General features: G+C 42.7%; 1 protein-coding gene across 1 annotated transcript; it reads right to left on the bottom strand.

Moving 5' to 3' along the window:
* Positions 1–5,104: 5,104 nt before the first annotated feature.
* On the bottom strand, positions 5,105–15,514 carry LITAF (lipopolysaccharide induced TNF factor). The gene is made up of 4 exons (XM_008921755.3): positions 15,381–15,514; positions 7,108–7,297; positions 6,551–6,707; positions 5,105–6,230 (listed from the first exon to the last, which is right to left on the bottom strand). Exons 1-4 carry the CDS (start codon positions 15,381–15,383, stop codon positions 6,122–6,124), a joined length of 459 nt encoding a protein of 152 aa, XP_008920003.2. The 5' UTR covers positions 15,384–15,514; the 3' UTR covers positions 5,105–6,121.
* Between the last annotated feature and the right edge of the window lie 12,295 nt (positions 15,515–27,809).

The following is a 27,809-nucleotide window of genomic DNA, read 5'->3' as shown; positions in this document are numbered from 1 at the left end:
GGCCATCGAAAGCACCTCCTCTGGCCAGAAGTTAACAAAAACACATCAGTTCTCCTCTCAAAGGCACCTCTGAGCAAGGCAGTGAAAGAAAATTTCCTTCACAAAGCAGGATCTCACTATTTCAACTCCCCTCTTGCAGCCAGAGGAGGGGCTCTGGCAGAGGGGAAGGGGCGCATGTATAGCGAGGGGGAGAGACAGACACACACAAACAATGGTCCCATCTCCAACAGCATTCCAACCCTTTTGCAAAAAAAGGGAGAGAGATGTTAACATATTAGAAATTCCACAAAACTGCAAGGGAAAGAGAGCAAGTATATGGCATCACAGCTGAGCAAATGATCTGCTCTCCAGTTTGAATTTCAAGTTTTAAATTTGCAGCTTCCCATTTCTTAGGGAAGAAACTACATTAATTAAAACAAAAAAAAGAAAAATATTTTACTGTAGGTATATGAGCACACTCCAGAATTTATAAATCTGAGCTTGCTTGAATCTTGAGTTTCATAGACCCAAAAATAAAGAAATTTGCAAATGAAACTCCAGGGCTTTTTTGCTAAAAATATTTCAGCTGCTTTCAGTATAGCAGAGATTTGGGGCCCTTTGTATTGAAACTTCTAAACTAGGAATTAAATGCCTGAATTGCAGTTGACTCTTAAATGCACTCTGGAGCCAAACCTCTAAGATAAAACATGGATGGCATCAGTGTCCTGTGCACTGGACTGGCTTCCCTCATGTGATGGTTGGTAAGTGCAGGATGCAGCCCAAGACTCAAATTTAACATTTTTTAAGCATTTTTTCTACCTCCCCCAAATGAGATTTTTCTAAAAAAACCGATCAGAACAACTCCCCCAAAAGAGGCTGACAAAGAACCTCCTGAAGAGAAATTTCCCCCATGTTGCTGTCCTAGGTAACCTTAAAGTACTGAAGAAAATACTGGCACATGTGCTACAGGCACACTTTAATGACACACAGGAGACCCACGCTGGCTGTAAGTCTCAGAAAAGTATTCCTCCATTTTAATGGATACTGTACTCAAGTTCGGAAAACAAATTTAATAAAAATCACCATCTGGCACACAACAGGGTAAGCCTGTCCGGGGACACCTGAAAACGGTGCACCAGCATTGTCAAGAAAATCCGTAACAAACTGGGAAAGTCTGTTCTGTTAAAGGCCCCACAGATATTTTAAACGCGGTGTTATTGTAACGCTGATGTTTAACCCCGACAGCCCAAAGCAGGAGGGAAGCGCCCTCGCAGACAGCTCCAAACTCGACTCCAGCTCACTCACCTCCCTGTGCCTACGGAATAGGGTGTCCGGGAGCTTTGGCTGGTTCCGGACCCAAAACGGGCCTGGAGCGACCCCCGGAGCCCCTCAGGGCACCGAGCCCTGCCCAGCGCTCCGGGAGCGCCGCATCTCCAACACCGCGAGGGGCCGGGAGGCACCGGCACTTCCCAGCCCGCTTTCCCGGAGGAAATCGAGCCATGGAAGGGTCACCCGAAAGCCCCGAGGCTGTGGCCGCCCCCCGGAGCACCGGCCCCAAGCGCCGGCGAAAAGGGCCGACGAGGGCTGCGGGGAAACGGGGTGATGTGTCCGCACCTCCAGCCCTGTGTCCAGGTCTGTGCCCCTCGCTCCAAGGACATGGAGCTGCTGCAGCGTGTCCAGAGCAAAGCAAAGGAGCTCCTCATTGCTCTTGATGAGGAGCAGCTGGGGGGTTCAGCCCAGGTGTTTAGAAAAGAGGCTTCAGGGGCGACCTCTCTCTCTACAACTCCCTAACAGGGTGGTCAAGCATTGGAACAGGCTGTACAGGGAAGGGTGGAATCGCCGTCCCTGGAAGCATTCAAAAAAACACGTGGATGTGGTGCCTGGGGACACGGCTGAGCGTTGGACCTGGCAGGGTCAGGGTAATAGTTGGGCTCGAGGATCTCAGAGGTCTTTTCCAACCTTCATGACTCTGTGATTGTATTATCCTAGAGAGAGAAAAATCTTCAGCACTACTTTGTGAACAAAAAAAGCATTTTACGAGGCATGAGCCTGAGGTAACTTTAGTACAACTAGTTGTCAAGACAGCCCACCGGCCAGGAGAAGGCGCTTCAGAGGCTGTGTGGAGCAAGAGGTAGAAATTGTTTGGGGGTTGTCTTTTTATCCCCCCTAATGTTTTTGTGACCGCCCTGCAGCCACACCCAAATACACCACGGCTTTAGGTCCCAGAGCAGTGCCTGTCACACACCCGTTAATGCAACAGTCCTCTGGAGGTCGCTGAAGCTGCTTTTTTGGGGATTTTTTTTGTTACAACGATCAAGCACACAACCACAAAAGGACTTTAAAAACCCGCCTACTCATTCTGAGTTCATTCTCGACACAGGCACAACTACTTTTAGCAATTCCAGACCACACACAGCCACCTGTTCAAACAGACATTATATTTTCAGACTGTTAAAATCAATTACAAGTGATAACAAGAAGCACTTCCTTTGAAATCAGTAGGTTTCACATGCACCTTTTGATGTCCTACTTTGAAAAAGTAATAAGATGCTCATTTATTTATGGCAAATTTATTTCTATACTGGATTCACACCCAGCATATCATACAGGAGGGTATTCCTCTCACAAAAATAGATTAAAAGTCATCCTAAATTGTATAAAATACAATTCACCTGAACTCTGAACGCATCACACCTTCGTCACAGGACTTTCACTTCTTAGTTTTTACTTCCAGAATGACAATACTCACCTCTTGCTGCTCAGTTATGAAGAATGTTTAACTGGGTTTGAGTAGACAAATCACAATTCATTTCTTCAGAAAAGAACTTGTGGTTAGACTGACAGAAGTATTTTCTCAAACACTGCAATAAATAGCAACTTTTGGAAACCACACTGAACTTGCTAACAACTCCCTCTGGTAAGGCTATCAGCTGCTTTTTACTGGTTTTAACAGCTTTTATTTTGGATGACAAATCAAATTGTATTTCCTTCTGGCTCAAGCCTCATCAGAATTTTAACATTGTGTAAGATTCTGTCCATGAAAAATAGAAATCCAACGGAAATAACACTGTCAAAGCCTAACAGAAAGCAATGTCATCCTGGAAAACTAATGCAGGTGGGAGCAGGGGAAGGCTTCACTTGAATTTGTCATGGAAGGCCGGAGGATTTCAGACAGCCTATGTCCCTTCTTTACTTATTTGTGAAAATAGGATGAGCCCACAAAGTCAGCATGTCACCTCTGTATGTGGCAACAGAAGAAAAACCATTTGTTCACCACTTGCTTACTACCAAAATAACCATAAAATTACTTAATAAAAGAAATCCCAATGCATTAGAACAAAATTGTTTGAGGTATTAACATCACCTTCCTGTATTTTCTGCACCTCATAAAAAAAAAGTGCTTCAGACATTAAAAAAACCCCAGGGTATCCTTACCTGATTAACAGGGATTCTTTCCAACTAAATACAGTGATATTTGGTATCTATTTTCTCTCCACTGGTTACTGGTATGTGAGTGTGGAGCCATATTTATGTGTGTTTGTTTAGTTGTATTGCAGGTTTTACCCAGAAGTTTTACCCAGAAGTGTTTTAACTGAAAAACTATTCAATGTGCCTGAGTTGCAGAAAAACAACACATTTTCCATGTGGGTCCATGTGTGACAGTTGGTCTGCAGGGCAGAGAATGCCATTCATCAGAGACTTGGCCCAAGTGACACTGAAAAATTTCTTCCTGTAATAACATTTCTTAACATTTCAGCTCTCCATATGTTTGGAAACAGTCCAAGTGTTACAATTTTCCAATTACAACCACTAGATAGGAAAGACAAAGTTTTTATTTTAAAACCAGTCAGTTTTAAAAGAAAACCCAAACAATAATTTCAACATAATAAACACAAAGTGCTTTCACACAAGGCAAGTTATATCCTGCATTTGTTTTTCCAAGATAAGTTTAACAAAGTGGTGCATTCTGTAGATAATTCCATACGCAAGAGAACAAACACAGGCTTTGCATTTAAGGAAATTTAAGTATAGAGGGGGCAGCAGAAAGTTTTGCAGAATGCTGAACTAGACTGAAGAGCTGCCAACATTGTATGTCCCACTCTCAATCCATACAGGGAACTCAAAGAGAAGCAATGGACTGTGCACATAAAAGAAAGAAAAACACTTTTGTTTTGGTCAGTGTTCTATATTCTGGTGCCACCACCTCAGACTTTCCAACCATCACTCTGGAGAGAAAAAGGGAGCTCAGAGAATAACAACTAGAAAACTTACCAAATTAATATATGGGAGGATTACCCAGACCAGATTGACTAACAGAAGTACTAACAGAACTAAAAATCCTCCCCACCGTGCAAGCAAATACCAAGTTTGGGAACTCTGCAATCTTCATTGCTTCCTCCTGCCTTGCTCTGGTGATAAACTGACAAGCAGCACATTTTCTGTGACACGCAGTGGGGTTGTGCTGCTTTCCAGTAGCACACTTTTGTCTTGCTTATGCCACCAGAACAGAAAATTCAATGCAGCACCACCCAGGGCCCTCAAGAACACGGAGAGCACTGTGGTGGAGCACCAGGAGACAAAAGCACATGCTGGTACTGCAACATCAACGGGGAAAGCTACAAAACTACCAGCTTTTTATCTCCTTCATTCTTTTGACAGTCAGTAGCTACTGATGTAAATTCTTATGGTATGGGGAGACCAGAAACCTTTTACAAATGCACAAGGAAGCTCTTAAACCACTTGCAGACTGACTCACAAGCAGCAGCAGTTTACAGAAACTAATTAACAGGAGGCCTAGAGGTTGTATGTGATCTACAGAATTACTGGATTTCAAACCTGAAGTGTTGAAAGACTTTTGAAAAACTAACTTATAGCAGGTATTTACAGAAGGCACATTTGGCAAGAACAGTAAATGCAGTATTTTTTATTTGTATTTATTTTAGTTTTTTACTTTTACAGAGGTTAACACAGTGTTACCATCATAGCCTTGTTTAAATACCTGTCTGCCTTTTCTGGACAGGTATCATTCAAATGCATCAAATCTGCTGCTTATGACATGGAAATTACTTCAACCTTCAGAGCCTCATTCCCTAGTTTTTTATGATTATTGTCTTAAATAAGTATATCTGAAAACAAAATTTATCTTTTATTTCATTTAAAAAAAATCATAGTACAAGTCAGAGAAACTCCTTAACAAACATTTATTTAGCCTTCTTAATGAAGAAATAGTAATTAACAAGCAGATCAACAGTTAGAAGCCCAGGTCCTTTATCTAATGTTTTTCAGGCAGAATTCAAGCCTTAAGAAAGGCTGAGGTTTGTGTATGATCTATCAGATGACTTATACAGATATACAAGGAAGTTTTCCAATGCTATAACCAAGGCTCTCTCGGATGAAGAGAACACTTCACAGACTTGCAGTCGATGGTAAAAAAAAACTCCAGCCAAACATTGGACAAGTATCTCTTAAAAATTCCTGTGTGAACACCTTTACTGCAGATTAGAGACTTTAAATTGGTAAGAAAATTCAGATACTGGATTCAATCACCACTGATGCACAATAACCTGAGTTGTCCATTTGGTAAAGCAACCTCCAAGAAGGAAGAAGCCTTTAGGTTTGGTTCTCTTCCAAGTTTTAAAGTGAATTCTAGTGCTCATGAAAAGATGCCAGCAAATAATTTCTTTTGTCAAAGAAGGGCACCTGTCTCTGAGGCAACTCCCTGCCAGTGTGTAAACAGTGCTGTTGCCAAAGCATTGACACCAAGCATGAGCCTAAAGAGTTCTCCATAGGCATCCTCCTCTTGGTCTGTGCTGAGACTGCAGCAAGAACAACGTGCAACATGACTGAGATAAGATTACCTGCAGAGCATCACCAACCTGTTTTGCATAAAGCAAAAAGGGAAATGTTCCCTTGCTCTCAGCTGCTGCTGGACTGACTGGCCCATACAGATTATGTAGACTTTTTACAGACCTAAGTGAAAATCCCCTCAGGCAAACTTGTTTTCAAACAACCTAGTAAGAAACATTACTTTTTATTGGTTTCCAGTGACAAGATGCACAGAAACGAGCAGTCTCCATATGAAGCTTCAGAGAGGGCTTGCAGAGGTGCTAACCAACTTCATCAATCAATGTTTTAACACTGCCTAGAAACGTTTGTAAGCACCAAGAAGAGTATTGCAGTTCGGACAGGTGTGATCCACGTCCTTGAGAGCATTAATGCAGAATGGAAACAAGCAGCAGCCTCCTATACACCTGCAAAGGAAAAAAAAGAAGAGAAAAACATTGGTTTGCCACTTGTTCCATACACAAAAAGTTAAAATATATTTCCTGTGAAATCCATCGGTAAAACTGGTGCCGTGAAGCTTTAGGAAGAACACACATGGCTCTGGAGTCTATAGTGTTCCAGACCTGCTTTAAGGTCCTACAGGACATAAATGCAGATGTAGGCTGTTTGAATCACAAAGGCTCAGGCCTCAGACAGAAAGACAAAGCAAACTGAGAGCTCTGTTACTCTTCAGAAATATAAAAGGTCAGGTAAGAAGTAAAAAGAGGGGAAACTGGACTTGACCTACCCCAGCAGGCAGAGGCCACCACAGGACAGCCAGGTCAGAGCTCCTGCCTCGTAGGAGAGACGTGTCACTATCATCTGGTTGCAGGAGGGGCAGCACATCTGAACAGGACGGTCATAGAACACCACTGGTTGCTGCACATACACCGTCTGAACTCTAACTGGGCAGAGAAATATGCTGTTTAATCAGTGAGCAAATAAGGAAAAAAGAACAGTAAGAAATTTCCCCTGAGCCAGAACCAGCTATAACTTTGAAACATAAGGGACTCAGAGCGATGAAATGCACAATGACAAAGAGAAACCACCGTGGCATTTGCTAATGCAAAATACATTGTCTTAAGAATAAGGGTGCACTAAAAACTGCAGAAAGCCAAATGATGTTATTGATGTTAGTGTACCCTGAAGGATTCATGAGAATTGGTTCACGTTATTCCCTTCAAAAGTATTTTTTGGAAGGTGGTGAACACCTGTGAACCAGATCTTTCATCTTCTGACAGCACCTGTCCCACAGCCACCTGACACCTCCTCAGCCTGAGGTACAGAAGAGTTTTTGAGGCTTACTGGGGTTATTTGCTGGTGCATGCTGTCCCATGTATGGGGGAGGGTTCATTCCCTTCACATCTGGCTTCACTCCAGGGTCAGGAACAGGATAAGGGTGAGGGTAGTTCATATTGATTCCTACAGTTTCCTCATAAGAAGGTGGTGCAGATGGGACAGGGTTGACACTCGGAGCAGACATGGTATCTAAAACATAATAGAGAGAAAATTGTAACAAAAGACATTATTTATTAAGGGCAAGTAGTAAATAATTACGTTCAATTCAGAAGCAAGAATATAACTAGATTAAAATGGACTTTTACCAGCATAAAGTCTATTGACTGGTATTTGTTTCTGACAGAATTAAAGGTTGATCTTGATTTCATTGTTGTTGTTGCCTACTTCCCACTTCCTTCTCACAGGGCAGTAAATACCAGTTCTCCCTTTCTAAGTTAAAAATGCTAAAACAGGGATGTGGGGTGTGTTTATTAGTATACTAATCTATCTGGCAGTCTCCTAATTCTCCAAGAACAGTATTTCTGATCCCTCTTGTTCACCTGAAAAATCAAACAGTACAATAGGCCACGTGGTAGTTGCTAGCCAACATGAGCCTGAGTGTTTGAAATGAAGCTCAAATATTTAAAAAACAGTATTTATCTCTGTTGTGACTTGAAATAAAAAATATTTACATTGAAGGAAAAAGAAACCAAAACAATTAAGTATATCCAACTCAACTCAAAGCTTTTATGACCCTCAAAGATATCTAAGGTTGCCATTTTTGCCATTTAACAAAGTTTTAATGAGTTTGTAATGCAACTCTCCTCCACCAATTCTTATTTCATTCCAGAGTATAAGAATGCTGACCATGGCTTTTTCCCAAAATGGAAAGAAACAACTGTGGTTTCAGTGCAGACTTCCTCTCCTTCCCACCTACGCATTTCCTATACTCTGCCCACCATTTTCTGTGGAACATCAGTGCTGACTTCATCATCTCCCCTTTTCTCCTCCTCTTAAGGACCATCAGACAGCTCTCCAAGAGCCACATTCCATTCTGTTGTTGCACAATCACTTTGTGTTCATGCAAATCTTTTCACTCAGTACTATCTGGGAAGGTTAATCTGTATTTGGAACATATGCACTGGGACAAAGCACCCCTCCAGTCCATGCCTTTCTGCAGTTCTACTGCTCTGCATACAGAACCAAGCTGGCCTAAAGGGGGGGGAAAGGTACAGCATTCAGAAACCATTCTACTGAAGTGAAAGCAGATTAGTTACTTATGCTGGCTGCAGAGACCAACAAGCAACAGATCCTGCTTTCTTCTGATTCTCCTCCCCACCAGGAGAGTGGTGAGCAGTTTTGTGGTATTGAGCTGCTGGATGGGGTTAAACCACAACATAAAGCAAGGACGAGAACATAAAGCAAGTCTGTATCTGGCTACCCAAGTGATGAACGAGGTGGCAATATCACCAACAAAGCATGCTTTTTATAAGGGCATAACAACTGGTTATTTTCTTAGATTTCTTAGCAGCCTTCATTATCTCAGGGACTTTCATTGAATAGTGTGTTTGGGGGATGAAAAGAAACAAGACGTATGTAAATTTGGTTATTCATGTTTGTGTACAAGAGAGCAGATCTCAAGCAGGGCCATCCTGGCTTCTGCCCAGGATGAAGACAGTGCTGACAACTCCTGCTGGGGGCACAGCAGAGGAGCTGGCAGGAGAAACGGGGCCAGAGGAAGGCTGTCAAACAGCACAGCATGCAAGGGACTTCAGCTGAGCAAGGGAGCAGACACCACTGAGAACAAAACCAGAAGATCCATGTGGCTGCCAGGAGCACAAGAGACAAGCCACTGTCTCTCTGCCACTGCCATCCAAACCTAAGAGCTCACAGCTTGTCTCAGAAACTCCTGCCAGGCTCTGTACTCCCGCTGCCCTATTGCCAGCCCAACCACCTTCTCCTGGATATGGCATCCTTCACATACTCCCACTGCCCAAGCTTATTCCAAGAAGCTATAGCCCTCAATTTGAAGGACTTTACCTTAGCAGGCCTCAAGGTGGTACAGAGCACAGCACAGCCTGCACTTGGCAGGGAGAGAAATAAGGGGGAAAAAAGTCTCAGGCAGTAAGAAAATTTACTTGGATTGTTGCACTTTCGTTACACACAGCACAAAGTTGCTGCCCACAGATGACTCTGGTACCTAATCTTTAGGTCTGAGAAGACACCCCTTAGGAATACCAGCAGAATCTGTAGGCAAAACACACAAGGGCACAGAACAGATTGGCTGGAAGGAAACAGAAACTACAACCAGGGAGTTTTTACCAGAAGCAAACAAAAGGAGTAGTAAACAAGCCAGATAATAATGCAGAATTTCCTCATCAGGACCTTATCTGGCTCTAAATAATTCCATAACAAGAACAAAAGTAGGAAACACACTTTGGAATGAAAAGTAAAAGTAAAGGTGCATACAAAGTCCAAGGGCCTTGAAGAACGTCACCTAAGTAGGTCCTAAGCAGGTGGCTGATCCAAACAACACCTGTCCAACCTAAATTACTCTGTAACAATCCAGGAAACAGAAGTTAGTTTATTCTTCTAGAAGAAGGTTACAAAGGTCTAGTTCTGATTGTATCCAAGCACTAAAGACTAAATACTAAGTTATGACAAAACTGATGCAGAAGATACCACTCATGATGGAAATCAAACAAGTTCATTTGCTTTAATGGATTCTTCACTGAGGACAATCCTCCAGAAAACTGCCACTTGCTGAACTGCCTCCACTGCTGCCAGCTTGGTTCAGGTCACAGAAGCACTAATTCATCTCAAGTACAGACTGGCAGCAACAACAGGAACTGTATGACTATTCAATACTCCCACTGCCCCAAATACTGGTGTACACATAGTGCAATGCAGACTCTGGATCGGTATCTTGATACCAAAAGGAAGCTGGGTTTTATTACTGCTCGTGACTATTTTCCCCCTTACTTCACAAGACATAATGTAAATACATCTATTTGAGAACATATGAATTTCTGACCATTATAAGACAAGTTCGATTTTCTTGTATTTTTGTGAGATGCTCTAGAAACTCCCATCCATCATGGCTCCAAACTTTGTAGTAAGTTTTAACCTTAACTCATCCCCTCTGCTGGTCTGACAATGTCCATGCTGCCTCCTCACCACTCACGTCTGTACCTGTCCATGTGGACACTGCTGCCCTCCAGGATCTTTTCCTTCCACATTCCACCTGGGAATAATCAACTCTGACCACACCAGGCAAGAACAAGCAGAGCTCAGCTATGCAGCCAGTCACCCTCAGTGCCTCAGCAGCCCTGTGAGCCAATTCCTCTGCTGAGTCAGCAGCCAGCCCTTATCCCTCTTATCCTATGTGCCACCTGTCCACATATCAAAAAAGAAAAAAAAAGTAATCTAAAATTCTTGGTGGTTCCTCTTCTGGTAGCTATTTATTCAGCCTTTCCTCACTCAGCATCCAAAAATCTCCCCCTTAAACCCTCAACTACAAGGATAAGGCTCTGTGGACACACATCTCCAGACTGCAAACCTCAAAAACAAAGCAAGTGTTATTTCTAAGCAACAAAACCAAATCCACTTGCAATCCATGTCTGCTCTTCTCCAACCAAGCCCATTCCTGTACACATTTCCATGGTCATTCTTCAAAGTTCTCAAAACAGGCTCCAGGGAGCACCTCTTAATTTTACACTTTAGCTGACTACGCTTTTCAAGTCAAAAGGCCCTTTCAGCCTACAGAGAACTTTGCAGGGACAAAACTTAATGTGCAAAGAAAAAGAATTTCAGTCTTAAGTATCCAATTAGGGCTGGAGTCACTCCATCCGGGGTTCCCAACAATGACACACGCCTTTCTGCTTTCCATGCTTGGAGCACGGAAAAAGGCTCTGGAATATCGGCGATTGCCTTCCTTACACAGCACAGCTTTCATCAGGATTTCAGTGACGTCAACACTTCTGCAGAGACCTTGTCACAAGTTTGTTCACCCTTCCAGGTTACACAGGGCTAATCTGCTGCACTGGAGGCGTGGTGATACATCAGCAAACACCAGTGTTTATACATTTCAGTAGTCCAACAGTCTTCCCAGCAGACTAAGCGGAAACGTGAAAAGGTTTGTTAGAAAGGGAACTGTGCACTCAGTCAAGTGTGGGATTTACAGTAGCTCAGACAAACTAAGTAACCAGAAGCTTGTGCCGAAGGACAGACGTGGCTACATGCACAGTGTGTAGGCAGGGACAGTAATTTGGTAACCCTGGGGACAGGCACTGCTCCTTCCCACCATTCTCACACTCACACTGCAGCTTTGGCAGACTGACAAGGGAACAAGACAGCAGCCAAAGATATCTAAACTGAGTAAGTTTTAGTGACAGTTTTTGTATTATCAAGTATCCCACAGCTATACTTTTAAAAACCACTGACCTTCTGTTTTCTTTAGAAAAGTTTTCCCCTTGTGACTAAACTACAGAGCTGAATCAGGATCTATCGCCCCAGTCACAGTGGCTGGTTTTGGCTGGGGGTGCACTAGGAACTGGGAAGGGATGCTGCTGAGACAGCTGACCCCAGCTGGGATATTCCAGACCATACAGCATCACACTCAGCAATAAATCTAGGAAGAGGGTGGCTGGGAGGGAAATGCTGCTCAGGCCGGGCGTCGGTTTGCTGGTGGTGAGTAATTGTTCTCATTTACATCACTTGCTGGGTTTTATTTCTCTCTGTAATTTTCCTTTTCATTACAACTTTTATTATTATTATTGTTATTTTATTTGAATTATGAAACAGTTCTTATCTCAACCCATGAGGTTTCTAACTTTGCCCCTTGCAGTTCTCTTCAGCCGGTCCTGCTGAGGGAGCAGTGAGCGAGCTGGTGCTCAATTGCCAGGAGGGGGTTAAACCACAACACAGCTACTTCTGCTCAAAGACCATCCTCAGCTCTGCGTCACCGAAGGGCGAGTTCTAAGAAATCAACACCCTTTCACAGATTTCAAAATGATCATGATCATAACTTCCAACGTGAACACTTCTAGCCTCGATATTTAACTTTCAATACTAATTTTTAAATTATGTTGTATGTTCACTTCTTACCACTGCTTGCTTTTGAACAACTGTTTCTATTTAAAAATGATCGCTGTGCTTTTTCTGCACTTTCCTTTTTTTTTTTTCCCCCCTTTACTGAAGACAGATGCAAACAGGTCTCAGGTCTTCACAGCACTTTGTGGCAACCACCTCCCCTATGCCTGCCTTTTTTTAAAGTTTCAAAACTGTAATACATATAACATTTACAAAGTACTACAGTGAATAGTATAAAACTAAAAGCACATGAGTCCCTGTAAGTTATCTATCAAAACGAAAACTCCTAATAAAGATCAAGAGGACATCAGGACTACAAAAAACCTCCTCAAAATACTGAGTATTGTGGAGATAACCACAACTTCAGCTTTTCAACTTCATTTTTCTGATGTCCCTTCTGCTTTAAATGTGAACTGAGAGACTGAACTATCACTTCATGCAGTCAATGCAAGCATCTGTCTCAGTCGGGGTCACTACTTGGATATTACGTAGGGGACAAGGGAAAAAGAAGGTAATAACTCACCTCTCTGCTTGGTATGCAAAAAACAAACCAATCAACCAACCAACCAACAACCCACCCAGTAAAGAACTGCTTACAAATACAGCTTTCCTAACCCAGTTTAGCCATACAAATCTGTTGTTGCCCTTCCCATAATCTCTTGCTAAGAATTAACACAATTTAATCCTTAAATTAAACAATTTCTATACAGTTCTCTTCACTTGAAATGCCAAGCTGCCCTCCAACACCACGTGTAATTAGAGGGGCTCCCTGCACAGCAGAGTTTAAGACAGCTACCGATCAGTACCTGGAATGAAACACAGGTTGAAGCGAATTTTTGTTAAAAATCCAGCAGGATATACAGGTTTACTGGAGTACTGGGGACTTTTCCAGTTCACGGCAGCAAGCCCTAACACAGCACTCACTTGGGCCACCACCCTGGTTATCTGAATTCTGGACAACAACTTCCTAGTTGGCCAACTTGCTGAGAAATATTATCTTAAAGTCGTTTAAACTTCTCAGGCGTTTTTGAGAGAATAAAATTCAGTAATAACTACAAAAAACAAAAAAGACTTTGACATACTATTATTTTAGTAACACAAACAATGGCACTGAAGTCACACGGAATTTTATACTGGTAAAGTAGAAATAGCACCACACGCTGAGTTCTGCCCGAAATAACCCAAGTAATCAACAGCCTCGGAATAACCCTGCGAGCGGCTTCACCCCGGGTGCTGCTGGGGCCGGACACCCCTCCCCGGGGCAGGGCAGGGCCCGTCCCAAACGAGCCGTTCCCGAGCGCATTCCCTGAGCCAAGGGGCTGTGCCGGCTGCCGCCCAAAACGCTCGGGAAAACGAAACTCCTGCCTGGCCGGCCCCGAGCCCGCCTCCCCGGCAGGAGCCACCGCCCGCGGGCTCCCTGCGCTGTCCGGACCGTCCCGGGCCGGGCCGCCCGCCCGGGCTCCGCTGTGCCCCAGCCCCAACCAGCCCGCGGTGCCCCGGGGCTCCCCCGGCCCGGACGGAGCGCCGGGAGCGGCCCGGGAAGCGGCAGCGCTCGGGGCCGGGAGCAAAGCCCCCCCCCTGCTCTGCCTCTGCCTCTGCCTTGCTCTCTCTGCTCTGCGTTTGCCCTTGCCCTCTGATGTGCTCTGCTGCTGCCCGCTGCCCTGCCCGCCCCCGGCTCCGGGCACGCCCTTACCGCGTCCGGGCCGTGCCCGCCGACCCTCCTCGCTCTGCTCGCCCGCTCCGCTCCGCTCGCCGGTGCACCCGTCAGCAGGGTTGTCCCCGTCCCGTCCCCACCCGCGGGTTCCTCCTCCCTTCCCGGGCTGTCGGAGGAGCCGCCTCGCCCGAGCGCTCCCGCCGACCCACCGGCAGCGGGAGAGGCGCGTCTGGGCGCGGGCGGCGGGGAACGGGAACGGGAAAACTGGGTGGAAGGACAGTCACTCCTGACGCAACTTGGCAGTCCCCGGGACCGGGAACTCCGCGGCTCTTGCCAAGAGTTCGCTCACAGATTGACAAACCAGTGGTCTTCAGCTTTCCAGGCTCCATGTTCTGTAACACTTGAGGAAAAAAACCCTCCCCTATTTCTGCAATGTCCCGTAGGTTACCAGATCAGTTATTTCAGACAACGTGCAAGAGCACATAAAATGATCAACAAAACCTTCAACAGATTCAGTGATTTTAGTTAGTGCCTTTACAAGCAATTTAGTTGGATTCAGTCTTTGGAAAACATGGAGTATGTCACTCCTTTCTCTATCCAGCTTCAAGATAACACAAAAAGTGAATTACTGGCCAAATCCCTGAAAGGGATTCAACAGGGATCGCTTCATATGCTGTAGTTTGGGTGAATCTAGCTCAGACTGAAGGGAGTCAATGACCCCTGTGGGCTCAGCAGGGATTGTGCATTAGGCCTTTTGGCTGAAAGCATCTAAAATCGGTTAAAGTCCTATTTTTGTATTTAAAACCTTTATTGGACCTCTTCCTAAGTAACATGCACAAAGCTTCAATTCAAACCCATCCTGGAGCAAGGAGTCAGGTTTTATAGGACAAAAGGGACTCTTATCCCAGTGACAGTGAGCCCAACATCAAGCTCTGTGGTCACATTAATTACTGAATCACCTGCAGGTACTGGTGCTTGGGGATGTCATCGATGTTGGAGTATTGAGGGCATGAATACTCCCATTCCCTGACTCAGGGGGAACAGGGAGAAGGTATAAACTGTGATTCAGCAGCATTCAGTGGGATTAGAACTAGACATAGAGGTGAATAAATTTACATCATTTTCAAGAAATCACATTACATATTATTTTTCTCAGGAGCAGAACATGAGTAATTTTGGCTTTGGTGCCCTGTATTAACTAAAAATGGAATAATTTTTCTCTTAGTAACTAAATCCCCTTCTCAAGGTGGCTATGAGCAGCTTAGAAGCCAGAGGAGAAGGATGCCATGACTGAACACATCTCCCAGAACAAAATAAGGCATGACCTTCAACTGGAAGCCTTCTTACTCCAATTGCCGTGCTCTCTCCCATGTTTTTTCTTGCATCTAATCAGAGACTGGCTCATGCTCCTCCTTGGGGACCCCAGCAACATTTCTCCTTTTTGCCTGACCACTGTTTCCATCCAATGTCCCAGTACAGCAAGCAGTCAGCATCCATGTACCAGGACAGGAGTGTATTTCCTCTCACTAACCGCCCTCCTTCCCACTCAGCTCACCATTCTCCAGTTCCTGCCTTTCCAGACATTTTGCTGGATGGCACTGGGCAAAAGAAGACTCACTTTTAGTCAGTCAGTGGTTGGCCAGGTCACCACAGGGTCTGGGAGCTTGCTGCAAACAGCACAGACATCACAGTTAACAGAACGTTATGTAATGGTCAGTGGAACTGTGACAGTTTGGTAACAAGTCAAGTCAGCCCAATCCACTTTAGGGGCACTGTGGCCACCCAAAGTAACAAACTGTAACACTTTTCTGATGAATATTTATATCCTGGCTAATAAGTACGTGTGCTATGTTGAGCCAACCATGCAGGTAAGGCAGAGTTTCCTTCCGTGTATTGACAGCTGTAATAAAGTAATGCCTGCTTCTTAATACCACATCGGTGTTAAGGAGTTTTATTCCCAATTTTCAGTGGCAAGTTTGTGGAAAAATGGCAGGTTTGCTATGGAGAAATCCATGGGGCTGAGTCGAGCCGCTTGCTTATCTTACACCTCCCTTGAGTGAGGCTTAAAAACTGCATGGTGTCTGGGGTGAAGGGTGGGGCTGTTTCTTCAGTAAAACAGCACTGTTTGTGAATCCGTGATTGTGAATATTCTTATTAAACACAACCAGACTTACAACGCCAAATTGATAATAATCAGAAATTAAGCCCAGCTGCTTCCAGCCCCTCTGATCTCCAGCGCAAAGGAGGTTATTTTCTGCCAGATTTCAGACTGATGGAATAGAGCTGCAGCCTGCCAGCCTGGCTAGGGTAGGCAGGGTGCTCCCCCAGCAAAGCAGCACAGCTCCCCCAAAGCTGCTGCCCGTGTAGGAACCCAGGGCAGTTCTCTTCCTGCAGCAGAGCAGGTGACTGGGTGGGGACGGCTGGCGCCAGCTCAAGGCGTGAATGAGGAAGCCTGGCTAGAAATTGCTACATCTTTTTTACCTCTCCCCCTGCCCCCATGAGCTGTGTACCTGAAGATTATAAAAATTACTTATTTTTTAAAAATTATAAGAAAAAAAAGGCCACGTGGCAATTTCATAAGCTTGAAGTGTGAGTGCAGTACGAGGTAACCACGAGCAGCTCTGCTGCATCACCAGTCCCGTGGCAGGATGTGCTGGGCAGCCCCACCTGCTCTATCCACTGTTACACCTCTCTGAGTTCTCCTGAGTCATCACTGAGGCTGCCAACAGCACCATGGAAAGGGAAAAGTACACAGAATACAGTGTATGTTTGGTCATCACACTAATTGCACATATTGTATTACAGAACACCAGCAGATGTCAGTTTAGCCCCAAAAATGAATGCTGGAGTTATTCGCTTTTGTTCCTAAAGCAGCAACTTTCCACCAAAGAAGCTAAATGAAGTTCAGAAGTTGATGTACATTTGACAGCCTGTTAGTCATATTTTACATACTGCAATATGGCCTTAGTGTGTAAAATAAGTAAACCTTAATGTCACCTTATTTTTCTTCCAGACCCACTCTATAGTAGCTTCAGCACTTTGGTTGTACTGTCAGACAGTACAGTTTTGTTCTCTAGGCTACTTTTAAGTGAGCGCACATAAAAGCATCTACAATAATTAAAAATAAGCACAGCCATAATATACTTCCTCTCATGTACTATTACTGCAAAACTCCTGATCACAAAATGCTTCAGAGCTAATAACCCAATCATTAACAGCTTGCAGAGGCAGGCCTAGGTAACACTGCTGTATTGTTTCTGCTTGGGTGAGCACTAGCTCTGTTCAATATAAACAAATATACTGACATGCAGTTGTCAAACAGTCTGACGTCAAGAGGTGCCAAATTCATGGGAAAGTATGGTGCAGTTTGATTGTGTGAACAAGAGCAGAGCCTGGGGTCAAAACTTCCAGGAAGTGGGTTACCTTGAACCCTGGTTCCCAAACACTTGGCTTAAAAAAAAAAAACCAAATTGTGATAGAGGCTTTGCAATGTTCATTTGGGAGCTAATATCTTCAACTGAAATTATCCCCAAATAAATTCTGTGTGTGACAGAGGGGATGGGGGGGAAAAAAGAGAAAGAGGTTGGAGAGACTACAGATACACCCTCCCTTTCAGAAACTCCTTTGTGAAGATAAATGCCTCGTGATTGACAGCATCATGGTTTACACTATTGCTCCACACCAACATGGAACTGGTAGGGGAAAAAAAAACACAAAAACCCCCCTCACAATAGAGAAATTATGACTTCAAGTCAGCCCTCAGACATGTTATCTTGCATAAAATCCTCTTCTTTCTCAGTTCCCATTTTCTTCCAGTGTCTTCGCCCCACCGGCCACTCAGACACTTGTGCTCTCTGGTGGGGCTGAGGTTTCCTGGCTGCTGCTGTTCTCTCTGTTGAGCTGCAGCTGCCCATTTACTTACCTGAACTCCTTCCCCTAGAGGCTGTCCATGTGCCAGACAGACACACAAGGTGTCCTTCCCTGCCTCCACAGAGCAGGGTCAGACTGTCCCCTTCCCTGGCAGGCCAGCTCTTAGTTTAAGGTATCACAACAGCTCCTCCTGATACTAAACATCTCCCACCCCAAGTGTGCACCCTCCTCACTGTACAAGCCCTTCTTAGCATGATCACTGAGGAAAAAGAGACCTCTTTTTTTCATCTGCAGGTTGGTTGTATGTGGGGTAATATGCTTGTGCAAGACAGGAATATTAATGGATTTACCATGTGAAAATCTAGTCTAAAATCTAGTCTAAAACTGCAAATGATCCCCCAGGGTTGCAACTGGTTGACAGAATTGCTAAATTAATCCAAACCTAAATATTAGTGCTTTACTGTCCTTCCAATATTACTTCCTTCTTAATTACCAGCTCCCATAGTGTTATTTGATCATCATAACAGCTAGTAACAGCTGCCAGACTGCAAAGTACTGTTTCACACTACAGCAAAATATTTAAGCATGTAAACCATATCATCTCCCCTAGAGAGCGAGACAGCAGCGTGGTGTCAAAAGAGGTAATGATAGATTTCTTTCTCCCTGAACATTTGGCACTTCATGTAAAGAATTACAAGGAGAATAACCATTCACTGTCAGTAATGGTTCTCCTAGCATGAACAACCAGAAAGAAATGATAGAAAAGCTTCACATTTAAAAACAGCAGATCTGTCCTGATTAAGTCATCCATTATTTGATGGATTATCTATTAATGACATGAGAAAACAGAGAGGAAAAATTATGATTCTCTAACCATTAACCCTTCGAATTCATCTTCCTACTCCCTTGACAGGGTACAGGAAGGATGTGATTTTAAAAATAAAGCTGCCAGATTATTTTTCCTGTAGACAGAACTGAAGCATGATTTCCACTGCTCTGATGCCACTGCTGAATGAAGAGGTGCAAAAATCCCATCTTGTTGCCCTTTCTGCAGAATAATGCCAGATCTGCTGCTTGGCCAACCTGTGGTATAGTCTTGGCTGTAAATCAGCCTTGCCAGCTCTTCTGGTATCTGACCACTGATCTAAATCTGAAGTTCAAACTTCCTGCTATTTTGCTTAAGGCAGCACAAGACGTGTTTTAATTAACTGCTTTGATCCAATTCTGTGGATCTAAAACGAGTAAGCAATAATGCAGTAGTTTCTTGTGCATAATTCTGATACAATTTTCACACAGCTGTCATCTGGGCACCAGAATTATTGCAACCTAGTTGGGATATAGGCAAGAAATAAGAAATATGTATAGAGATTAAGACCATATTACTAAAAATTCATAGTTATCTGATGAGGCTTTCCTTATGGCCTCAAATATCCACTTCTCTGAAAGCCTGTTTCTAGCATCACTGACACACATTATATGCAAAGCTGGATGCCAATAAGCATTTATTGTCTTGTGCTCCTCTCACTTTATGCAACAAACATTTGAACTTAGCAGTAGTAATGCTTGCAGTAGTTATGGTAATTGCAAAGTTGTTGATACTGAATTCTGTATTGCTTTATAATCTGTAGTTTTTTTAACTTAGATCATGATTTAAGAATAGCTTTGCCATGGTGTTTAGCATTTCACTTCCCCACCTCTGGCAGGACTGCCTTCATTGAAGACATTCCAGTGAATCTCTCAAGTCCACATACAAATTAAACGCCAACAGTTTTGGCTCAGAAGGGGCCAGTTCCTGTTCCAGAAACTCAGACATTACACACCATATCTTGTCACTTGATACTGCTTGTCTGTAGGAAGCAGTCAGCCAGGAAGCTTATCATCTGGGGACCAAATCAGCACTAGTGTCATAGCTACAGATCTAAAACAGCAACAGCAATGTGAGGATTAATACCCATTTACCAAAAGGATGACTAATCATGGTGAAATGCAATATCGTCATCCATTGCTACACATTAAGAAAGCACTTCTCCAAATCTGCTTGCAGCCTTGAGTGGCTTGTTAAACTGGATGCCAAATGTTTAGGGCCTTCCTTAGTTGAAATGAAACCATTGTCTTTTCAGACTAATCCTTTGTGATAAGCAAAGCAATCAATAAACTATTGAATATGCTTACAAAGATCAGTAATAAAGACAAGAGAACTAGAAACCCTCAGGTGGGATTGTGAGAGCTGGCTCATCTGCTGTATGCACAGATTCTGTACATCTTGATTGTATGCACAGCTCCTCTTGAATTTGCCCTGCAGCAAAATCACGTGTTCTGTGACACAACCACAGCAGGGTCTACAGTAACTAAAAATAAACTGCTTCTCTGCAAATTCATGGCTCAGTTTAGTCCAGCTTGTAAATAGCTTTTCAGCATTGGTCAGCAAACACCGTTCCTTGTGATTATCACACTGTGCACAACCTCGCTAATTGTCATTAGAGTTGGCTATTTTGGTATCTTCACATATTGCAACACGTGGGTCTGGCCCCAGATGTTTGTTTAGTAAGTCATGAGTTCTCTTACCAGCTTTTGTTACCCACATTTGTGTATCTGACCCAGCTGCTTTGCCATTTCCTTGAGAGCTTTCAGATCGTCAGAGTTGCCTGACAAATCTGTTACTGTTTCCATCCCTGTGGTACTAAATCTGTTGTACCTGGATGGTGGGAAAGCTGGATAATCAGCCACCTTTCCAGTATCTCCACGTGAGCAATTAGGAACATCTACCCCAAAGCCATAGGCCAGACAGAGCTATAGGCACAGTGAACTTTAATGTTTCTTTAATCAGCATGTAAGTGACAATACTTTATTTGTTTATTAATTTTTATTAATTAAAAAAAATTAAATTAACCTCTTTTTTAACAGAAAATCGAGTTCAAATTAGGTTTTAAGTCAGATCAGCTTATTTGAAACTTTTTCATGTTGGAGTTGTATTTTCAAGCAAAAACTTCACCATTTGTTTTACTCTTCACGTCCTTATTCTTGGAGACATTTACCATAAGATTGCTTTATTTTAAATTTTAGAAGAACAGGCATTGGGCTATCTCTAAAGGACTTTTACAAAAGGGAAATTATCTCATTCAGCAAGAATAATATTTTGACAAACATTTGGGATTTTAGAGCCTCCCTTGTAAAACGAATCCTTATTGCATTTGTAAAGGACTTTTCAGTCACTAAAGAGTGTCTAAAGAGTTGTCACTTGCATACTACCAAGAAAGAATAAAACTAGTATAGGTCAATAAAGAGTATAGATGTCTTAAAAATATTTGTACCAGTTGCTGATGTCTGTAATAAGAAGAATATTTTTGCTTTCATTCTTGAAGCAGGAGAATTTCTAAAATTATTTTCCTCTCATTGTTGGCATGTAGCAATTATGCTGCAGTGAGAGATGTTTCTCAGGATTGATTTGTTCCCAGAAGAACACTGATTTAAACTTAATTAAGAAGAAAAGTGCAAAGAATTTTACAATATTTTTGTTTTACAGCTGGTAACAAGTGATTCATAACCAAGCAAACTCAAGTAACTTCAACTGAAAAACAAGCACCCAAGAAGAAACATTGTTTGCATTGAGGTGCAAATAACTAACACAGAAAAATATCATGGTCTTTAAATATTTGTCTCAAGGACTCAGACATAATGTGACTTGTCCACAAGATGGCATGCACTGTACCCAGAAGGGGCTGACAGCAAAGTAACATCTGTGGGACAAAAAAACCCTTCCTTGGAATTGTCCTTCTTAACTTCCTTATCCTTCTAGGCAAGCACAGAAGAAAACCTGTCTGTAATTACTTTCTTGATCTAAAAATCTGCTTGTCTCACAGTGAGCTCCAATGGACAAGTGAACAAGCAGAGCTCTGAGCTGTGAACCAGCTCGTAGCAGGTGTGAAGAGGAAATGACGCTTAGAAGAAAATTATTTTAAGGTTAACAGCTCTACAGAACTTGAGAAAGTGCTCAGCAGTACTACAGAGAAACAGGTATACACTAAAGGCACTCTTTTTGGCATTTAAACTAAAGAGACTGTGGAAAATTCGGGCTAAATTTCATTTTACACAAGGTTAGGGCTCTTTGTGAGAGCGAAGCAATAACATTGCTTACAACCATCACTCCCCCAACTTCTACTTTGCACCCCTGGGCTTTATTCCAGTAGTAAGTTCTCTTAGACATAGATCAGGTCTTCTTACAGACTTGGAGAAAATAGCTGAAACCACCCAAGTTCTTGAAAATAAGAAAGCTATATGAGGGGACAACTGGTAGAAGTAAACATTGGCAGTCAGAATATCCAAGCTTAGATTCCTATTCCTTTACTGAATTGCTCTGTAACAGAGCAAGTAATTCCACTGACTAAGATTAATTGCCCTTACCCAGAGCCCACAAAGGTGACCTCCAGCAAACTACCTGGGAAAGCCAAGTCCACAGCTGCAAGAGGAGGTGAATCAATAAGAAGAGAATATGGAATTTCTTTTGTTGCAGATGATTACTATGGGATTGTGTTCTGAGCAGATGGAATGGACAGTCCATTATTTATTAGTGTTTCATTAAAAAAAAAAACAGAAGGGAAAAAGACCTATTTAAAAATCACCCAGGTGCAGAGGTAGAAGTTATACAAATTGTTCATTAAAAATAATAAAACCCCAAAAACTCACCCTACCTCCAACCCTCCCAAACACCTTATATAACACACAGGCATATATAAAAAATATAATCTGCATTAATTATTCCAGCACTAAAATGGGAGCTACACATCCATGCAGTGTCTCCATTTCAAGCACAGATTTCCATAGTGTGCAATGGAAGTGCCCATCAGAAAAATCTTTTACTCAGGCACACAAAATTCCTTTTGGTATTCCATCTTATTTGAAGTTATACTGCTCCATGAAGTTACTGGTAACTGTTGGCAACAGTATCAATATGCTGCCTATACTGAGAACTTGAAATATTAGATGAAAAGTTGGTCTAGAAAACCAGGCATTTTATTTTATCTTCTATAAATCAGTATGTGTGGACCTATAACTCTATGTGATGCTGTTAACACATTCCCTTTTTGTTTAGTTCTGAGTTGGAATATGCCTACTTTGTTCCAGAATGCCCAAACTGTTCAATGTGCAGCCATTCCTGATTAGTTCAGGCACTGGCTTTGGATACCCAGAGGAAAGGCAGAACTGTCAGTTGTGAGAGCAGCCTAGAAGAGCAATGTTAAATCAGTGTGAAATCAGCATCTAATTGCCCCATGTAAAGGAATAATGGCAATGCACCATACTTTTTAATTCACTGTCAGCCTGTCAATATTTTTCAAATCGGTTATGAATGTGAAATATACCTAAGAAAATGAATTAAAATGGACAAATTGGTTAAACTCCTGCTGGCACATTTAATTTTTATCCTGAGTGCCCTACCATGAGCATTCTAAGAAATGACAGCATATCTTTTTATTACAGTAATGAATCAACTTGCAGACTCTGCATGCAAGGCATAGAGCAAATACTGCATTTATTCTGGTTCAAGCCTGTTCCCACAGAAAATCTTTTGCAGTGCTATATAAAAGTGTGGGTTTAGGTCAGCTTTTATTACAGACTGAATTGTTTGTTGTTCTTGGAGGTAATGGGACGAGTCCCATTTAATGTGAGTCAATTAGTTATTGTGGAGAAAAATGAAAATTAATGAAGTGTCTTTTAAACTAAATCAGTGGGAATTGTGTTTCCTTACCACTATACTTTGTGCATTCCCTGAAGAGAGAGCCCTACATCAGACTGGGATCAGAGATCTGTGTCTACCTAGCAAGTCTGCCAAGTCTTATTGTTGCCACAGGTTCAGGCCTTTGAGGTTTTTTTCTAATTTGATAACCTGAGTGCAAGAACTCAGTGTATTTGGAATTATTATTTCAGAAATCGCACAAGATTCATTCTTTGGGAATTATCATAAAGAATCTCCAAACTCTTTGAACACATACAGCTCAATTACAGACATTCCTGAAAGTCACAGAGTTCAGGAGGTTCCAGACTCAGCATTCTAGAAATGCTCAAAGGGACAGGCTGGTTCCAGTGTTCCAGGAAAAAACATACAACTGCAGCTGGTGGTGCAACACCCCTCTGCCAGTCAGCTATTGTATTCTGGGCCAAGAATAGAAGAAAAAAAGGATAGATATTATGAAATACTACTTTCCTCTCCCCATCAGGTTTTGATTTCAGAAGTCCTGACAGCATATTGAAACTGTCAGAGGGAGCAGTCAGCTTGCAATACTGCAAGTTGCAGTTTAAAAATCACAGGGAAAAAAAGTATCCAATTTCCCTGATTTAATAACAGGTATAAATTTCCTCCAAAGACTTTTACTAATTTCCCAAATTCAGGCTAATAAGGTTGTGGCAGATTTGGAGTTGCCCACCAAGCTGAGTTCCACCACATTCAGAGTTTTGCAGGATTAGTGTGCCAGAAGGGAGCGATGTTGTAGAGCAGGAGACAGCTGGCACAGATCATGAAGAATCTACTCACAAGGCATCATTTACTTCCCCCCCTCACTATGGGTAGACAATGGATGCAGATATGAAATATTACATAGATTCAAACATTTCTCTTTTTTTTTTGGAAGCACTGATCAGTTTTGTGTTCGTAGGAGGGACTGAATTTACTTATTAATAAACACTGCTGTGTTAACTTGCTGCTGCTGGGCTTTTTTAATTGGGTAACAACAGCCCTATGTGGAGGCTAGAATTTGTAATGCTGTAGTGTTAAACATTTGAACTGCAGTATCATCCTTCTGGAATTGAGGCTGTGTGTTCAACCATACATTATTATTCTGGGGATCACTGACCTGAAAAGAAAGAACGAAACCTGCTTGTCTTTGCTTCAGTACAAGCACACTGGATGCTTTTAGCTGTGGTTTTCTGAAGCATTCATGAAATCTCAGTGCAACTCCAAAAACTCTTTCTTCAGCAAGAGCTGCATTGAATTCCCAATTATCCAGGGAAAGTTGGATGGGTGATAACAGCCCTGTCAGGACTGTAGCTGACAACACTGCAATTGGAATTCTGCTTTTTCAGCAGCTGTGCAAAAGCAAACTGGGAAATACAAATGACTCCTTGGAAGCTGCAGGATATACTACTTAAAGCTGCTCTGAGTTTTCAGGATAATGCAAATAGGCTTCCCAGGTTACAACTAGAAATCATAACACCATCTTCTACCCCTTGAATTAGATAAAATTCGGATCTGAGAAATATGATAGTGCAAAAAGATAGAGCTGCAGCACTGCACACCTAAAGGACTTGAGCATCAGCTTTTAGGTCTTTTTCCATGCATTTATTTGCAACACAGCATTAGATGTCCTTTTAAGTGAAAGGCCAGGGTGCTGCTGGAAGCTAAACCCCCAGAAAATTGCTGAAGCTCACAACAGAAGTACAAGACCAGCACTAAGAGAAGCAGGTGAAAGATCCTGGAGAAAACATGAGAAAATGTGCTACTTGAGGGAGAGGGGAACCTCTACGCTTTTCTTATCTGTCAGAGCTGTATTTCCACGAGCACCAGTGTACCTCCTGACCCTTACCATGCTGCTAAAGTTGGGCACTGCATGAGGCTCCCCATGGCAGGATCTCCCTGGGGCCTCCCTGGGGCTGCTGCCCTGCATGAATGAACCTCCTGGGAGACATCCAGATAGCTTCAGACTTCAGGAGAATGTGGCAGCACAGTCCACGGCAGGATTTTCCTCAGTCTAGAAGAATTGCCCATAGCAACTTGCATGCAGTTGGAGAAGTAGATAAGAGATACTTAAGTATCTGTACTAGAAATGGTAAAGATACACTTTGCACCCCTTCAAATCCCCACTACTCAAGTCAGCAAGGTATCTGTGGTCTCTTCTTACAATATTTGTCTGTCTTCTCTACGAGGGAACCAGAGGGGTAGGAAGTCATTTGCTTATATCCCAGATAAAGGGAGGCTGTACAGAGGATGTTAAGATACATGTTAACACATTCTGGTTGAGGACTGTATGAAGTAAATAGCACCCTGCTGCTTTCCTGTCCCTCTCTATTCCCTCTGGGTTCCTGTGAAACAGGACTGCTGCCGTCTGTTAAGCAGAGGCTCAGAGACACCTTTTGAGGTGTTTGCTGTGATTCTGCTCATTTCTTCTCAGCTGTTACTCAGGCTGTGCACCAGTTATCTTCCATGGCATGTGTCAGAGCACGTTCCTGCTGCAACATGCTGGTGCTAAGGGTTTAGTTACTGGGGTGACCACAGGAGGAACAGCAGAAAGAGCTGTGCCTGTGCAAAAGCCAAGAGACCACGTTGCTGCCAGAAAGCTCAACAGTTGGGAAGCTGCTGCTGCTGCTTGTTCTGCAATGAAAAGCAAATTCTGCTCAACTCCAGAGGCTGGAATGCTGGCTCCCCTGTCCTCTCATTAGGTTGGAACCTGTGTGCAGTGTCCCTAACTGCCACACAGGATCTATGAGGTTTTGCTCCTCTGGCTGACAGGTCACACAGCTCAGAGGAGCTGGTGTGTCCAGGCCTTGTCTGTGCAGCAGGAAATGTTAACTCCGTGCAAGATTGCAAACAGGACAGATGCTCCTGCAGCCTGAGAGGGAAAGCTAACTGAGCATTTTTATATGCTTCCCCAAAAGAAAAAACAACAACAACAACAACAAAAAAAAAAACCAACCACAACCCCAACACCTTCAGTCTGCTATATTAGATATATATATTAAGTATATAATTTAAATGTATTTCCTGTGTCTGTTGAAGAGAAATCACTACTAATGATTATGGATGTACACAGCTGCAGATTCTCTTACCTATTTTATTCTGTATAAATTGCCAAATAGTGGCAGTGCTGCATGCAGGTCACACAGCTCCTTGACAGCTTCTTGCCCTGTTTTAAACACAGCTCCACTTTCTAGCAAAGAGTTTTCTTAGAACTGATGCTTCTGGTTATGTGAAAAATGAGATTCCTTTACCCAAGATTTAGTTTTTTCAGGTTCACAAAAAATAATAATAAAAAACTATCAAGAAAAGGCAAAACTGCATTTTAAAACATCAACTCGAAGAATTATTTTTGCATTTGAAATGTAACTTCCAAAAGAAAAGACAAACAAAATACTAACTATAGACAGCAAAGATTTATTAGGACAGGCAGTATTTCATTGGATTCCTACAACTGTTACTTTACTGCACATATTACTTTTAAAATCAATTTCTACATCCTTTCCAAGGATGTTTTTTCCCCAGTAGCAAGAGTAATTTGTAGCTGCCCACATCTACTAGCTTATTACAAAACAGTTTTATGTTCCAAATCACCTGTGCTCCTTTTTATTTTTTTTTTTTAATTTTTAAACTTCTAGAAATAGAATACTTCCAGAACATACAAACTATTCCCTATATGTGAACTCAGTTCTCTTTTTCTTCCTTCCATCTGCATCAGGATGGCAGAACCACCATCACCCTCTTTCCCTTTAGCTCCTTTATTAATTAGACACAAGTCTATGGCATCTACTAATAACTGAGGCATGGCAATAAAAGTTGATTAATTCTACTTTGTTGTTTCCATCATCCATGAGATATTATTCCCACCCTAGCTGTGGATCCTTCAGTCATCTTTCCTCCTCCACCTTGTGTTCCCATGCCATCCCATCTCTGGAACCACAGGAGCTCTTCCTGAGCTCTATCCCGCAGGATACAGCCCTGGCTGGCTGCAGGGTGTGCTGTGGGAGAGCCACGGGAGCCAGGGGAGGGACAAACTCTGGCCCTACAACCTTGTTCTGCTTCATCTCCCAGCACCACTCATTTATTTCCATTAGGCAGGGCCTTCCTGAAGCTCCACAAGGTGCTGTTGTTTCTTCAAACCGTTAAATATGTGTTCAGAAGGGAATTTATACTTTCAAGAATCCCTGCTGTCAACAGGATTTTCACAGGTTGTGAGTTAAGGAACCTATTTGCAGAAAATTACTGTGCAGCTCCTGCACGGTAATTACTCTGACAGCTCCTCAATCCTCTCTCAAAGCAACACTAAATACATCAAAGTTTGAGACCTGCCTTAAGACCACAAAATAATATTTATAATAATAGTAATAATAATAAAAAGTAAACCAGGAAGGC

This window comes from Manacus vitellinus, unplaced genomic scaffold (genome assembly GCF_001715985.3).
Source record: "Manacus vitellinus isolate BGI_N305 unplaced genomic scaffold, ASM171598v3 scaffold_12_pilon, whole genome shotgun sequence".
NCBI lineage: Eukaryota > Metazoa > Chordata > Aves > Passeriformes > Pipridae > Manacus > Manacus vitellinus.
The sequence above is the reverse complement of the archived record's forward strand: the minus strand, read 5'-3'. Positions and strand labels throughout refer to the sequence as shown.

Excerpts from the sequence above, each read along its gene's own strand:
- LITAF (XM_008921755.3), bottom strand. Across the intron at positions 6,708-7,107 it reads TGCACCAGCAAATAACCCCA|TTAGAGTTCAGACGGTGTAT; the intron begins GTAAGCCTCAAA and ends TTCTCTGCCCAG. Across the intron at positions 6,231-6,550 it reads GGTGGCCTCTGCCTGCTGGG|GTGTATAGGAGGCTGCTGCT; the intron begins GTAGGTCAAGTC and ends TTTCCTTTGCAG.